Source organism: Chiloscyllium punctatum, chromosome 44 (assembly GCF_047496795.1).
Source record: "Chiloscyllium punctatum isolate Juve2018m chromosome 44, sChiPun1.3, whole genome shotgun sequence".
Classification (NCBI taxonomy): domain Eukaryota; kingdom Metazoa; phylum Chordata; class Chondrichthyes; order Orectolobiformes; family Hemiscylliidae; genus Chiloscyllium; species Chiloscyllium punctatum.
In genome coordinates this window covers 38,815,882-38,832,794 of record NC_092782.1, presented here as the reverse complement: position 1 = coordinate 38,832,794, position 16,913 = coordinate 38,815,882, and the positions used below count along the sequence as shown (strand labels likewise).

General features: G+C 40.7%; 1 protein-coding gene across 9 annotated transcripts in view; it reads left to right on the top strand.

Moving 5' to 3' along the window:
* The window catches only part of napepld (N-acyl phosphatidylethanolamine phospholipase D), a 54,814-nt gene that overhangs the window by 25,588 nt on the left and 12,313 nt on the right, over nt 1-16,913 (top strand). For all 9 annotated transcript variants that reach the window (XM_072562682.1, XM_072562679.1, XM_072562674.1 and 6 more), the window contains one exon: nt 4,281-4,395. In XM_072562682.1, coding sequence (XP_072418783.1) covers nt 4,281-4,395 — 115 coding nt within the window. The remainder of the gene's footprint in view (nt 1-4,280; nt 4,396-16,913) is intronic.

The following is a 16,913-nucleotide window of genomic DNA, read 5'->3' as shown; positions in this document are numbered from 1 at the left end:
GACATGATATTTGACCATGGGAGGAATCTGTGCTGAATGTAATTTTGACACTTTAAGGGCCAATACGTGTATTTCTACCAAAGGTTGTTTATACAAATAGGATTATCCTTTATTAATCCAACATCCTAAAGCTAATTGTAGGACTTGTAGTCTTATCATTGCTGAGTTAGCACAATCCTCGGATCAAATCTGGAGCATTATGCTATTTATGGCTCAGCTTCTATCTTAACTAAACTATGCAGCGAGACATAGATAGGATGCAGAGCTGGGCTGAGAGGTGGCAAATGGAGTTTAACTGTAAGGTGATACACCTTGGTCGGAGTAATTGAAATGCAAAGTATTGGGCTAATGGTAGGATTCTTGGGAGTGCAGATGAGCAGAGAGATCTCTGTGTCCATGTACACAGATCCCTGAAAGTTGCCACTCAGATTGACAGGGTTGTTAAGAAGGCATACAGTGTTTTGGCCTTTATTAATAGAGGGATTGAGTTCCGGAACCAGGAGGTTATGCTGCAGCTGTACAAAGCTCTGGTACGGCCACACTTGGAGTATTGTGTACAGTTCTGGTCACCGCATTATAAGAAGGATGTGGAAGCTTTGGTAAGGGTGTAGAGGAGACTTACTAGGATGTTGCCTGGTATGGAAGGAATGTCTTACGAGGAAAGGCTGAGGGCCTTGAGGCTGTTCTCGTTAGAGAGAAGAAGGTTGAGAGGTGACTTAATAGAGACATACAAGATAATCAGAGGGTTAGGTAGGGTGGACAGGGACAGCCTTTTGCTGTCCATGGGGACAGCAAACACGAGGGGACACAACTTTAAAGTGAGGGGAGATAGGTATAAGACAGGTGTCAGAGGTAGTATCTTTACTCAGAGAGAATGCTTTGCCTGCATCAGTAGTAGATTCGCCAAATTTAAGTGCATTTAAGTCATCATTGGACTGGCAAATGTACGTACGTGGAATAGTGTAGGTGGGATGGGCTTCAGATTAGTATGACAAGGCGGTACAACATCGAGGGCCGAAGGACCTGTACTGCGCTATAATAGTCTATGTTCTTTGTTCTAACCTAAACTTAGTGTAATTGAAGGCCTACACCGCCGCCCCCCCCCCCCCCCCCATAAATCTCTCAACTATGTATATAAATCATTAATGGCGTATGTTAGATTGTGATCAATAAATATATCCATCAGTGCTACAATTATTACTCATATTTTCAAATATAATATCAAATTTCTCCAAGTTGTGCTCAGCAGACCAAGTGGATTTCTATATTGCAAAGTACCAGTTGCAGTTCTATACCTCAGACTGTTCATTGCAAGAGCTAGGGTTTCAGTCTGGTCACTCAGCAGAGAAAAAAAGACTGAATTCCAGAGGTAAGATGAGAGTGACTGCTGTAGACACCAAGTTGAGAATTTGTGCCCTAAAGCAATTGTAGTAAAATTTACATAAATGGGAAATAACAGAAAATCCTCCATTGGTTAGAGTCATACCTAGTGCAGAAAAGAAGATCCCTTTAATTGTTGGAATCCAGGCATCTCTGCTCTAGGGCATTAATGTATGAGTTTCACTATGCCCAAACATCTTTTACTTGCTTCATTGAAGACCAGTTAGCAGTGTCCAGTTCCACTCTCAAATCTTCAGATACTGATGCGGTTCTTAGCTAAGTGGCAAGGAACATTCATACTATATAATATCAGGCAGTGATCATCTTCAAAGAGAAAGTCTAATTATCTTTTCTTGACTTTTCCTGTAATGATAAACATTCACTTCCTGTAATTGCAATAGATTGCCAATGTTTCATCAATAGCATCTTTCAAACCAGCAATCTCTAACACCCAGAAGGAAAAGGGCACCAAACGTATATTACTCCCCAGTTCCAAGTTAGTTAGAAGTATATTGCTATTCTTTCATCATAACAGTACCTACCCCACATGGACTACAGCAGGTCAAGTAAACAAGTCTTTGAGCATTTTCTTAGTTCTCCTCTGGAACATTGACTATTTGAAAATTGAGAAACAGGACCTATCAGGGTAGATGCTTTTCCACCATCCCGACATAACGTCCAGTCCACCAAAGTTGAGTCCAGAGGATGTGGCAGATGCATTGCTAATAGAATATTTTTTGAATAGTAGATTGTGTCTTGGATATACAATCCAGGTTTCACTGAAGTACAGCAATATGGTGATGACAGTTGCTCTGTAAATTAAGACTTCTGTTGACTTGCTTTGTTGTCAAACACTCAATCCTGTAATTTGTAGAAGACTGAGTTTATGCAGCTAAGAGCATGAGAACTAGGATCAGTCAGCCTCTTCAGCATGCTCTGCCATTTTATAAAATCATGGCTGATCTCATTTCAGCCTCAGCTCCACTTTTTACTGCACATTCCCCATAATCCTTTAACCTGTTGCTAATTAAAAATCTGTCTATTCTTTAAATTTATTCAGTATCCCAGCTGCAACTACACTCTAGGGTAGTGAATTCCACTGGTACATGAGCCTTTGAGAGAAATAATTCCTCTACTGTTGGATCTCTTTGTCAAGCGTGATCTTTTGGTGGAGGAATTTACAGGAAAAGCTCATCAAAGTATTTCCGAGTTCTGCAAAATATATTGGAGTGGAAAGTTTGGCTGAACAAGTGTGGACTGATCTATGCATTTTACATTGGAGTGAGAGTGGTGTCGTGATAATGTCTTTGAGTTAATAATTCAAAGGTTCAAAGTAATGCTCTGAGGGCAAAGATTCAAATCCTACCAAGACAGCTGATGAAATTTTAAATTAATAATTAGGTAATATAGAGCTAATCCCATGTAATGATGATCATAACAACTATCATTGATTGTTATAACCCATCTGGTTTATGTTCCTTTATGGAAGGAAATATACCATACTTATCCAATCTGACTTATGTGTGACTCCAGACTCTCAGCAATGTGGGTGGCTGTGTTTTCTGAATGGTCTACAATGGTAAACAATTCTTGGCTTTGCCCACAGTGTCATAAAAGAATGAAAAGTCACTAAAGTTCTTGGAAGCAGAATTGAAGAGATTGAGATTGGCTTGCAAGCCTGGAGCAGAGTAGACAACAACACAAATTGTAGATCATGCACTGTCTCTGATGGGCAATTTAAATTTGACAAGGAGGCAAGTGATTGCAATGTGAACATAGGAAGTATGGCTGGTAGGTTTGTAGATGACACCAAAATTGGAGGTGTAGTGGACAGCAAAGAAAGTTACCTCTCGGTACTATGGGATCTTGATCAGGGCCAATGGGCTGAGGAGTGGTAGATGAAGTTTAATTCAGGTAAATGTGAGGTAATGTATTTTGGAAAGGCAAATCAGGGCGGCGGTTATACACCTAATGGTAAGGTCCTGGGCAGTATTGCTGAACAGAGAGACCTTAGAATGCAGGTTCATATTTCACTGAAAGTGGAGTCACAGGTAAATAGGATAGTGAACAAGGCACTTGATATGCTTTAGCTTTATTGGTCGGTGAATTGAATATAGGAGTTGGGAGGTCATGTTGTGTCTGTACAGCACATCGTTAGGCCACATTTGGAATACTGCGTGCAATACTGGTCTACCTGCTATAGGAAGGATGTTGTGAGACTTGAAAGGGTTCAGAAAATATCTGCAAGGATTGGAAGGTTTGTTCTATCGGGAGAGACTGAATAGACTGGGGCGAAAATAGACTATTTTCCCTGGAGTGTCGGACGCTGAAGGATGATCTTGTAGAGGTTCATAAGGTCATGAAGGGCATGAATAGGATAAATGGACAAAGTCTTTTCCCCATAGGTTTAAAAGGAGAGGGGAAAGAGACCTAAGGGACAATTTTTTCACGCAGAGGGTGGTGTGCGTATGGAATGAGCTGCCAGAGGAAGTGGTGGAAGCTGGTACAATTACAACATTTAAAAGGCTGAGTATGTGATGAGGAAGGGTTTAGAGGGATATGGGCCAAATGCTGGCAAATAGGACTCGATTAGGTTAGGATGTTGAGTAGGCATAGACGAGATGGACTTGAAGGGCCTGTTTCTGTGATATATATCTCTATGACTCTGAGTTGAGAACTAGCATGTAAGTGACAGTTTTAGGTTTGTACATGCACTAGGCATTGATTCCATCTCTGTTTCTTCTTTTGTTTTTCACTTACTCTCTTCATGAAAGTGATCATGCATTTCTAATAGGCAAAGGGGATGTAATATATATATTCAGTACAGAAATATGAAGTTTCTGCTACTATTCAGTTTGAGGTTCCTAATTTACCAGTCTATGTTTTTGTCTCTGTTTCAGATGGTTTATGAAGTATAATCATGTGAACCCAGAGGAGGCTGTGAGGATTCATATAGATGTTCAAGCAAAAAAGTCGGTAGGAATACACTGGGGAACATTTGCTTTAGCCAATGAGGTAAGTCCTTTGCCTATCAAAGTGCCATTTCAGACACCTGACAGTTAATTTTAATGTTTGTAATTCATATACTTGAATTTTCATATGATTTATCTTGGATAGATCAGAAGTAAAAAAAATTAAGTGGCCTCTGCAATCTCTGTTAGCACTGTTCTGCATGTGTGAATCTTTGACAGTATATGTTGACTGACCAACTCTATCTAGTTAGGATCTGCACAGAAATTGTTAACACTTAGAGGGAAATTTGCCAGCTGGGATCAATTGAAGTTTAGCCACTGCTCTCCAGGATTCACTTTGATTTATCCAGCTGTATTCTAGCTGTTCTCCAAAATATGAGATTTCATGGGGATCCTTTCATACACTGTTGTCTAAATTACCTTCCAACTTTGCTTCAAAACCTCACAAATGTAGACATTTCAGTTAAAGTTTGGGCATCACTACATTCCTGGGTCGAGGGAGTGGTGCTGGAAAAACACAGCAGGTCAGGCAGTATCCGAGGAGCAGGAGATTTGACACTTCAGGCCAAAGCTTTTCCTGCTCCTGTTCCTTGGATGCTGCCTGACCTGCTGTGCTTTTCCAGCACCATATTCTTGACTCGGATCTCCAGCATCTGCAGTCCTGTCTCCATCACAACATTCCTGCTGTGTGATGTATAAAGTGACTAGCAGGAGACTGGAAGAACACAGCAAGCCACACAGCATCGGGAGGTGGTGAAGTTGACATTTTGTGTATAACCTGAAATGTTGATTTCTCCACCTGTCTGATGTTGCCTGGCTGGCTGTGTCTTCCAGCCTCCTGCTTGTCGACTTTGGATTCCAGCATCTGCAGTTTTTTTGCCTCTAACTGAATAACGTACAAAATCAGGAATAAATCTGGTTTCTCATGGTGTCTGTGCTTTGGAGTCCTGGCTTTGGACAGGAGCAGACTGCTTTGTTTCAGATTCTGCTCCTCCAGATTCTGTGCAGTCTTCTCCCAGTTCCCACGATGCTGACTGCCTGCTTCTGTTTGCAAACACACACAGTGAGATTAAATCAAACATATATTTCTATCCCTACAGACCAGCTCCATGGCAATTAGCCAGTCAAAAATGTAAACTAATGATCTTTTTACTTCAACACAAACCTGGTGATACTATGACCCATTTGAATAATTTATGGTATTTATATCCTACTTTCTAGGTTTGCTGTTTCTACTAAGGAATCGATTTGTTTACAATGTCTTTTTAATTTGTTCAACCTGTGACCTATTTGAATAATTTAAATTGATTATTGAAATAATTATAAGCCTCAAGAAAATGCAAAGAACTAAGGACTGAATAGATGTTACAGGTAACTTGGGAAAAGAGGAGACGCCTAGTAGCGTTTCTACCAATTCAAAGAATTTGAGACCTTCCTTCTGAGGTCACTGACCCAATCACCATGTCGCTCTAGAAATATTCTGGTAGAAACACCTATAACAAGGGAGGAAGGAAGCAGGAACATATGCTGGGAGCTGGTGCAACCACTTTCTGCTCACGCCTTACATGCAGGGGATTGCTTTGCCTGTGATTTTGTCCCTTTTGCACTGCTGTTACTCCTCATAGTAGAAAAAAGAGCAGCAGCTATTGGAGAAACAACATTTAAATAATAGCCAGAAGGTTATATTCCTGCATGGAGCCTAAACATTTAGGATAGATTGGAGAAAAGAAAACTCAAAAAAAAAAATCAGACTGCATCATGATCAGGAATGGAACTTCTGGTTGCTTTTTCTTCCCTGTGCCGAGTTTGAAAATTTTGAAGCAAATTATTAGACATCCACCTTTGCTCAGATTGTGATTAGCTAATTTAGCATGTACTAGGAATTTAATTTGGGATTTTAATGTGGAGCACCGTACCTCCTCATGTTTATCCACATTCTCCATTAAAAAAAACACACAGCTTTTGGAAATCAAAACATTGTAGCAAGGTACAAGCTAATGGTACGTGATTCTGTAATAATATCAGCATTAGTATTTATATTACTTATAAGCAAATATCTAAGAACTAATAAAGCATCACCTTTGACTATATATGATTCTTGTAAGCAAGTAAAATATATTGTCCATAGGATATTGTATTTGTTATAACTTGGCAGGATTCCTCACTCTAATCAAACGTTTTATAGGTCACAGTGCATCTGCAAAATCTAATCTGTTAATTTAGAATTATTGAGGGACAGTGGAATTTAGTTCTGCCATTTTCCTGATTGGTATCTCCTTTTTCCTGAGTATTTGTTTACGTAACCTCTTCGTTTGAGAGTAGTAAATTGGCCATGTGAATCCATAATTAATCCCCCAAAGAGAAAGGATAATTCTTCATCAAAACAGCTCTTCATCTGGAGAAGATAGAATCTGAGTATTCATCCTTTGCAATTGTCTGACTCATTCTGTCCTGGGTGGATCCCTTGTAATTACCTATTATTGAAACCAAGTCTGGACAGATTTTTTTCTTGAATTAAACAGGATTACTTGTGTAAGCACATTCCAAGTTGCTATATTCACCATCATTGCGATGGATTGCATTCATATTTTAATTAGATCTTATTCTTTCCCTACCTTGGGGGAATCTTTTGATTATCTTTCTCTCCCTCAGCATTGTTTATAATATTAAGCAGCTCCCAAAGCCTTCCTTCAGAATAAACATTTTAAAGATTTCCGTTTAAGAGAAATTAGTTAACTTTGCTGTAATTTTTTTTCTGTTTCCCTGAAGGCATTAATTAGGATGTAGCTCCTAGAGGTTGTTATCTGGCAGAGCTTGTGAAAGCCAAACAGAAGCAGGCAGCCAATTTAACTAACCCGATTTCAGGTCAAATAAGGACTAACCCGATTTCAGGTCAAATAAGGAGTAGCAGCAGGGCTGAGTGACAAGAAACTGAGTAATGATGAATGGTTGTTTATCTGATTGGGGTCAGTTTATAGAACGGTTCTCTATAGATCATTGTTAGGATCCCTGCTCTACCTGATAATTATTAGTGACCAAGACTTTGGTGAATAAGCATATAGGTCACAGTTTCAAAGAGCGTGGGTGACACAAAACCTGCAACTGAGGAGGATAGAATTAAAGCTCAAAATGACACTGACAGATTAGTGGAATGAATGGACAAGTGACCAATGAAAATTAATGCAAAGAAGTGTAAAGTTATCAATTTTAGTAGAAAGAATGGAGAGAGACAATATAAAATAAAAGGTAAATTTTTATGTGTGTAGAAGCAAAAAGATCTGGGAAATCACAAGTCATTGAAGGTAGCAAGGCAGGTTGAGACAGTGGTATATAAAGCACATGGGATCCTGGACTTTATAAATAGGAGCATAGAGTTAAAAGGAAAAACATTGTGAAGAAAATACATAAAACACTGGTTTAACCTCAATTATAGTATTTCATCCAGTTCCCAGCATGATACTTTAGGAAGGATATGGGAGCATTAAAGAAGGTGAAGAAAAGATTCACAAGAATCATTCCATTTATGTGAAACTGCAGTTTTGGGATAGATTGAAGAAACTTAAGTTATTCTCCTTTTAAAGAAGAGAAGGTTGGGAGAAGATTTGATTAAGTTAATCAAAATCGTGAAGGATCTGGACAGAGAAGAAAGAGAGAAATTGATCCAATTGATGGAAGGATTTAGAACCAGAGGTCATCTTTTCAAGGTGATTGTCAAAAGAATCGATGGTAACAAGAACCTAAACTACCTTATGCATCAAGTCATTAGGATCTGGAATGCACAGCCTGAAAGTGTGTTGGAGGCAGGTTCAATCATGGTTTTCAACAAATATTTGGATAGTTATCTGCAGGGAAATATTTTGAAGGATAATAGGGAAAAGAAAGGAATGGCATTTGGTGAATTACTCCTTCAAAGAGCCAGTAGACATGACTGACTGAATTCCTTCTGTGCTACTGGCATTTTGTTGATGGCATTTCCTCCTTCCTGGAACTACATATAGTGGCCACCAGCTTGGCCATAAAACATGCTGACATGCCCACAGACCTTTATTTTCACTTTGTGCTCTTCTTTGAACAGGCTTGAGCACCTGTCTGCTGTTAGGACTTTTTTGGGGGACTTATTTTTAACTGATTTGTATGGCTGTGTTACAATATATCTCTGTAGCCATCACATCCTGAGGTGGGACTTAAATCTTGGTCCTCTGGCCCAGAGTTAGGGACATCACTGCACCACAATGTGGAGTTCAGGTGGTGGCCATTTAGGAGGAAAGCTCCAGGAAAATTGCTCCAGGAAAAAAGCGAGGTGGTTATATTAGATTCGGTATTGTGTAATGTGACAGGATTAGTTAATGATTACAGAGTAAAGGCACCTCTAGGTGGCAGCACCCATGACATGACTGAATTTTACCTTCAGTTTGAAAGGGAGAACAGTGGGTCTGAAACTAGTATTTTAAACTTTAAGTCAATGAGATGGGCACGATAGGCGAGTTAGCTGAAGTGAATGGGATACTAGGCTAGGGTATAGATCGATAGAGTTACAGTGGCCAACTTTAAAGGGGATATTTCAGAGTATTGAGAATATGTATATTCCTCCCATAAAGAAAATTCCCTGGAAAAGATCCACCATGGATTTCACCTTAGCATCTTAAAAGTTTTAAGTGGCTAATGAGGGAGTAGATGCACCAGTGTTGAGTTTCTGAAGTTTTCTAGATCCTGGAAAGGTTTTATCGGACTGGAAAGTAGTAAAGATAACTCCTATATTCAAGATGGAGGTTATGCCTGAAACATTGACTCTGCTGCTCCTCGCATGCTACCTAATCTGCTGTGCTTTTTCTAGGGCCACATTTTTCATCTGTAACTCTGCAGCATCTGCAGTCCTGCTTTCCTCCTACATGTAAGAGGGAAGAATGTCAGTTAGTGTTTTGCACTGTATTTGGGAATGTGAACAAAAAGAACTATAAAAGCTGGAAATAATGAGTTTTACTAGCAATTTCTGATTTGGGAAATGTGCCTGCTTTACAGCTTGAAGTATTTGGAAAATAGCAAGAGATGCATGGGAGGCTGACCATATCAGTAAGTGCATGAGGAAAAGATGGAGAATTTTTAATGTTTAAAGGGTCAGCAAAGAGGTTTGAGGTGTGGGTAGAACAAATCATTTGAAGATGTGTGCACTCGCTGATCACCTTCGTTTATGACACTAAGTGAGGGATGTTTAGAGAGTATCTGCATCAGATTGACTTGGTGTTTATCTTTGGTCTTCCAGTAAGAGGCTGACGATTAACTGTTCAAATTGGCAGATGATCTTTCCTTCTGATATATTCTGTAATTTGCAACTGGGATGCTTGTTTCCTCACCACAATTCATCACTAAAATCTTGAAGATAATATTTTCCAATTTTCTGACAGCATTTTATGTTAGAAGATGTAAATTAAAATGCAGCTTCATAGATTTAGTATATTTTCAAATTCAGCTTCTGGGTGGCATTTTGAGCCCATGCCAGGATTCAGAATGGAGATGAAAATAGTGCTGATAATTGGTATGCTGGTTTCCCAGCTCCATCCTGCCTCTGGCCCGTTTTCCTGGAAGCATGATGGTAAGACTGCAGGGCTAGCTGCCCACATGTGGCAGATAACTTATTAAACAAACTAAGGGCCACTTTTTCCCAATGAAGGGGGTCAGCTGTGATTTTTCTGTCAGGATTTTCATGGAGGTTGCAGGGAACAGTTTAGCTGCCTGCAGGCAAACCGGTTTGGGATGGTGGGATGAGGTAGCATTCCAGATCATCAGGACTCCAGCTAGACAGTGCTAAATGATGACATCTTCTCATTAATCATAAAAGCCTCAGTGTCAGCACTAACAAGCACAATCCTCGGAGACAAACAGAATTTGGGGCCTGATACCTTTACCACTGTCAGATTCAACAAACAGAAGATAAATGTTTAAAGACAGTTTAGCTTTAAATACTTCATGCAGATGGTAGTATATTTAAGGAACAGTCTGCTAAAAGAGGCTTTAGGAATTGATTCTATATGCAAATTCAAGAAAAATTTGAATAAGATAAATGAAGATGTATGAGTACTACCTTGAGGTGTGATATTTCTCAGACACTGGAATCAGCTAGATGGTCTACATTGTCTTTCTTTTAGTCCTGTCCATGCCTGTGATGAATTTTAAAGTTTTAGAAATATATTTCCCAAGACTAGTATATTCAAACACTTTCTTCAAACTGTACCATTAAAAACATGGAAGGCTCTCAAAGTCATATCGGTGGTTATCCATTGTTGGTACTTTTGCCATAGTGTATTTATACTATTCTAAATTCCAAAATTTTACCAACAATCTGAGCAACATCAAGGTGAAAATGACCGGGGTTCTTCTCCAGTTCAGAATATGGGGCATTTGTGGCATTGAAATGTTTGCAAATGTAGAGATTCGAACCAGTCTATTTCATGAGACTATCCCTTTATCCACTTCCTGTTCTAGAATAAGTATCCTGGCAGCCTCTGACCAGGTTACACTTGATCAGTGATCATTCTGGGAAAGTATTGTAAAGTTGGTGTGACCCAAGCACATGTGAAGGACATTAGTGACTGCAGAAAATTTAATTTGAAAATAAACACAAGGTTATAAATTCTAATGGAAATTATTCCTGTTTAATTCTGAATTCTTTATGCAGGCCCTTACGTGATTTTCCACTCAGACTTACCACAACCCAAATGGCGGCTTAAAACTATATAAAGAACTATGGATGCTGGAGGTCTGAAACAAAAACAGAAAGTGCTGGAGAGTCTTGAGAGATAAACAAGAGTTAATGTTTTAAGTAAAGTCACAGAGTCTGGCAGCGTCTCTCCACAGTTGCTGCCAGACCTGCTGAGATTCTCCAGCACTCTGTTTTTGTTCCAAGCGACTTCATGCTCACTTCATTTAGAAACAAAATTCCTATCACAGAGCCTGTACTTAAAAACATCCCTCAGATTGTCTTTCTTAGTTGGTAATGTCAGAAAAAAACACCCCATAAAAAGAAATGGAAATAATTTCTTGGGAATTCTGAACTGTTGACTACATTGTTACAGTGCAGTTTTGCTGCACATGTTTAATGGTGCTGCAAAAGAATAAAATATTGACACCATTTCTAAATTTGGAGCTGATATTTTTCCACCCACTAAAGTCAAGCTGGGAGGCAGGAGGGGTCTAAACATATTGAGGTGAAGGTATATAACTAAAGTAAGTTTTGACTTTGTCAAGTTCATCTTTATTATAGTTTGCAAGGTCAAGTATTTTGGGAGATTTGGTTTGTTATGGAATGGTAGTGAAACTATTTTTGCAGGAAGAATCAGGGAATGTATGCTGCAATACATAGCTAAGGTTTCGGTAATTCCATCATACTCAGTCACTGAGCCCAACATCTTTCTAATGCTATGCTACATTGCCAGTGGCGCAACCCTTATCAGCATAACTACCAAGTCAGCGGCCAGTTAAACTACTTAATGGCTAAAGTGAGGGTCACTGGCCTGTTCATTAGATTAGATTACTTAGTGTGGAAACAGGCCCTTCGGCCCAACAAGTCCACACCGACCCGCCGAAGCGCAACCCACCCATACCCCTACATTTACCCCTTACCTAACACTACGGGCAATTTAGCATGGCCAATTCACCTGACCCGCACATCTTTGGACTGTGGGAGGAAAGCGGAGCACCCAGAGGAAACCCACGCAGACACTGGGAGAACGTGCAAACTCCACACAGTCAGTCGCCTGAGGCGGGAATTGAACCTGGTTCTCTGGCGCTCTGAGGCAGCAGTGCTAACCACTGTGCCACTGTGCCGCCCACAAAGCAGTTGTCAGCAGTAATATGCTAGGGTCTTTCTGCCAGTTGAAGTGAAATTGGCTCCTGCTTTTGACCATGGCGGCAGATCATGCCAAACTCAGCTCTTGGAAGTTTCCATTGAATGTAAAGACCTCAGTTGGCTGTAAAGCAGAATCAAAAACTAGTTTTCCTAGGAATCCCTCCCAACATGCTTCCCGTCTCACATTGGTACCTACCGTGAGATTGTATTTGTGTTTATGTTATCAGTACAGTATTGATGGGAAGCAACACTAAAGTTACAGAACAAAAGCATCTTTGATAATCACACTAGTGGTTGGGACCAGGCTGCCAAATACAAGTAGTATGGAGATTCACGTTACCCCTCTCTTATAATTTGTAGTTTCAATTCCAAGCAAGTCAGTCTGTGTAGTAAAAGAATAATTGATATATTTATTCATAGGATATTCTTACTCCATTACTTTGCTTACTTAAAATGAGTTTATGACTTTCCAAAACAGTAATTAAGGTCTTTGCAAAAATGTCTGTTTGTAAACATTTTGCTTTCTTTTTAATCCTGTGGATTTAAATCATTTTCAGGCTCAACTGAATCTTCTTTTGGAGAAGGGTAATTGGAGTAATGTCATTATTTTAATTAGCAGGTGGCCAGATGGACTTTGACTCCGCCACACCCAAAGGAGTCAAAAATTGGCCAGGAGATATCTATATTTAAAAGTCACTCCCCTAACATTAAAACACTGCAGAGAACGGCACATGTATTTTAAAAATAACTAAAGTGAATTTTGACTTTGTAAAGTTCATCTTTATTATAGTTTGCAAGGTCAAGTATTTTGGGAGATTTGGTTTGTTATGGAATGGTAGTGAAACTATTTTTGCAGGAAGAATCAGGGAATGTATGCTGCAATACATAGCTAAGGTTTCGGTAATTCCATCATACTTAGTCACTGAGAGTTCTAATGGCCATGTTTCAGTAAGTTAATCTGTTGCATATTATAACTGATTTTATTATTGGCTTTGTCTAAGCATTAGCTCAGTTGGCTGGACGGCTGGTTTGTAATACAGAGTGAGGCCAACAGTGTGGGTTCAATTTCCACACAGGCTGATGTTACTGTCAAGGATACTCCTCAACCTCTTGCCTCAGGTTAAACCACCACCAGTATCTCTCCGCGCTCTCTCTCTCTCTCTCTCTCTCTCTCTCTCTCGCGCTCTCTCGCTCTCTCTCATGGGAGAACGGCCCTATGGTCTAGTCAGACTATGGCAATTTTACCTTCACTTTTAAAGTAATAATTGTTATATTTCTCATGTAACCTGCAAAGCAAAAGGTTTCCTAAATAATACAGGGTATTTTCTGAGGATGTTGATGTTAATTTTCTGAGGAGCATCCAATGACTGCATAAATCTCTGCAGTTTGAATCTTCTTGTTTTGACTAGGTCCTAAGTTCTTTTCCGAATTCTTAATTATTTGAGCTTCCTCTTACCACACATCAAAATGCATCTCCAATCTGCTTGTTTTGCTGATAACTTGTCAGTCTCGCCTAATGCAGACAACGTATTGCTTTGTGAGCCCCTGCTCTCAGTCTTCCAGTTTCTGTCAAACAATTTAATTTCCTTAATTTCTCTTTTGCCATTAGATACAGACTGTAATGAATCTTTGATATGATCAAAACCAGTGACAACACTACCCACACTGTATCGTTGGGAAATGGCTAAATATAATCTCTATCTTGGTTATGAAGTTTCTTTTAAAATGAATTTGTGTTTTGTTCCTTAGTTTTAATTTTCCGTAAGAAGTTGCTTGATTGTGTAACCAGTCCAACAGTGCTGGGAAACGTGGTAGATCAGGGCTTCCCAAAATAGGGTTTGGGACTCCCAGGTCAAGTTGGGAGCCGAAGTTTTGGGATTGTAAGCTTTGCGGCAGTAATCCGTCCCACCCAAGTCTTGTAGATGTTATCTCCCATTACACTCTCAAAGCCCACCAAAGAGTTGTAACAGTTTTCAAGCCTCAAAGAAGGCAAAAAGTTTGAGAATCATTCTGGTAGAGTATGAGTTTGATGATGATCACCAATTTACTTTCTGTAGAGAGAAGCCTGACTTTTAGTCTCTGCCATTGTCTGGTGACAGAGCTAAGATTTAAATTGGCCTTGCATCCCATAACCTAACGTCAAAATTACAAATTCATTTTCAGCCCTGGAAGCCAGCACAAAACATTATTTCTTCACAAAGGCATCAAGAATGAAAGACTTGCATTTACATTTCCACCTTTCACATCCTCAGGATGCCTTGATACACTGTACAGTCTATCATAGAATCCCTACAGTGTGGAAACAGGCCATTTGGCCCAACAAGTCCACACTGACCCTCCAAAGAGTAACCCACCCAGATACATTCCCCTACCACTACTCCCACCCCCACCTCCATTACTCTATATTTTCCCTGACTAATGCACATAACCTACACATCCCTGTACACTATGGGCAATTTAGCATCAAACCTGCACTTGTTTGGACTGTGGGAGAAAACCATAGCACCTGGAGGAAACCCACGCAGACACAGGAAGTGTGCACAAACTCCACACAGACAGTCACCCAAGGCTGGAATTGAACCTGGGTCTCTAGCGCTGTGAGGCAGCAGTGCTAACCACTGAGCCACCATGCCGCAGTATTCCTGAAATGTAGTTGTTGGTGTTGGATTCTGATTTCTACCATCACCCTTCACCACCAGTACACCCAAAGCCCAAGGTGATGTGGGATGTATTTAATACACACCTCCAAACAGTATTCAAAGGAGACATTGGTGAAAAGGTAGAGATTAAAGTTAGATGATATCCTTATCATGGTAGTGAAAATGTTAGCATGCAAAGATTGACAAATTGAGAGACTTTGAAATATATACCAAAAAAAATGGCTTTCCACTGGAAATTAATAAATGGTTTACTGAGTGCATTTTCATTGTATCTGAAGAAGTGGTGGTTTTTTGAATTTTTTTTTATCCCTCAAGCTGACATTTAGCAAAGGTAGTCTCTCCTCGACTTCCCACTATGCTCTCTACCGCATCTCCTCCATTTCCCGCTCCCCCGCCCTCGAACCCCGCCCCTCCAATCGCCACCAGGACAGAACCCCACTGGTCCTGACCTACCACCCCACCAACCTCCAGATACATTGCATCACCCTTTGTCATTTCCGCCACCTCCAAACAGACCCCACCACCAAGGATATATTTCCCTCCCCACCCCTATCAGCATTCCGGAAAGACCACTCCCTCCATGACTCCCTTGTCAGATCCACACCCCCCACCAACCCAACCTCCACTCCCGGCACCTTCCCCTGCAACCGCAAGAAATGCAAAACTTGCGGCCACACCTCCCTCCCCTCCCCCTCCACCCCCCCCCCCCCCCCCCCCCCACTTCCCTCCAAGGCCCCAAGGGATCCTTCCATATCCGTCAGAAATTCACCTGCACCTCCACACACACCATTTACTGCATCCACTGCACACGATGTGGTCTCCTATACATTGGGGAGACAGGCCGCCTACTTGCGGAATGTTTCAGAGAACACCTCTGGGACACCCGCACCAGCCAACCAACCGCCCCGTGGCTGAACACTTTAACTCCCCCTCCCACTCCGCCAAGGACATATAGGTCCTTGGCCTCCTCCATCGCCAGACCATGGCAACACGACGCCTGGAGGAAGCGCGTCTCATCTTCCACCTAGGAACCCTCCAACCACAAGGGATGAATGCAGATTTCTCCAGCTTTCTCATTTTCCCCCTCCCCCACCTTTTCTAAGTCCCAACCCTCAGACTCAGCACTGCCTTCTTGACCTGCAATCTTCTTCCCGACCTCTCCGTCCCCACCTCCTCTCCGGCCTATCACCCTCACCTTAACCTCCTTCCACCTATTGTATTCCCAACGTCCCTCCTCCCTATCTTTTATCTTAGCTGGCTTTGCACACCTTCCTCATTCCTGAAGAAGGGCTTATGCCCGAAACGTCGATTCTCCTGTTCCTTTGCTGCCTGACCTGCTGCGCTTTTCCAGCAACACATTTTTAAGCTCTGATCTCCAGCATCTGCAATCCTCACTTTTTCCTCATTGAAATTCTTGTCTGGAATCTGATTGTTTCAAAGTATGTGCTGAGTAGCCTAAGCTCTTGGTGTATACCTAGGCAGCAACCATTGTCTTCTGTCAACCACATTTGTCTGTAAGAGTCTTGTCATCAACATGTTTTTATAGTTTTAATTTGTCATTTTCTGGATCAAGAAGCCAGAATTGGACACAAAAAGTAGTATTAATCTAATTGAAGGGAACAAAGAATTAATTGGACATTATATGTCAATAAAACATCAATTATTTTGCAGGAATAATCATAAAGCCTGAATCTAGGAACTAAACAAATGAAGTTACATTGCTCACAAAGAACTTTCAACTTCAAACCTCTTACAAAGTAATCATTATTCCTGAGGCGGGGCAGAGCTAGCTTACTCCAGGAGTCAGGTGCTGTAGACTATACACACATCATGGGAGAGCGCCATATAATGCGGCTAACTTCATTAACAGAAAGGTTTCCATTCTCTTAAATGAGCCATTGTGATTATCAGTATCACATCTTAGAAGTCTGTATCAGGTGCCATAGAAACTGCCATGCTCCAAACTCACTTCAAGGATAAGGCTAGTCAGATTCCAGTACATACAAGCAGGGTGCAGTGATCGTTCATTGACTATAAAATTGTTGTTGCTCAAAAGGC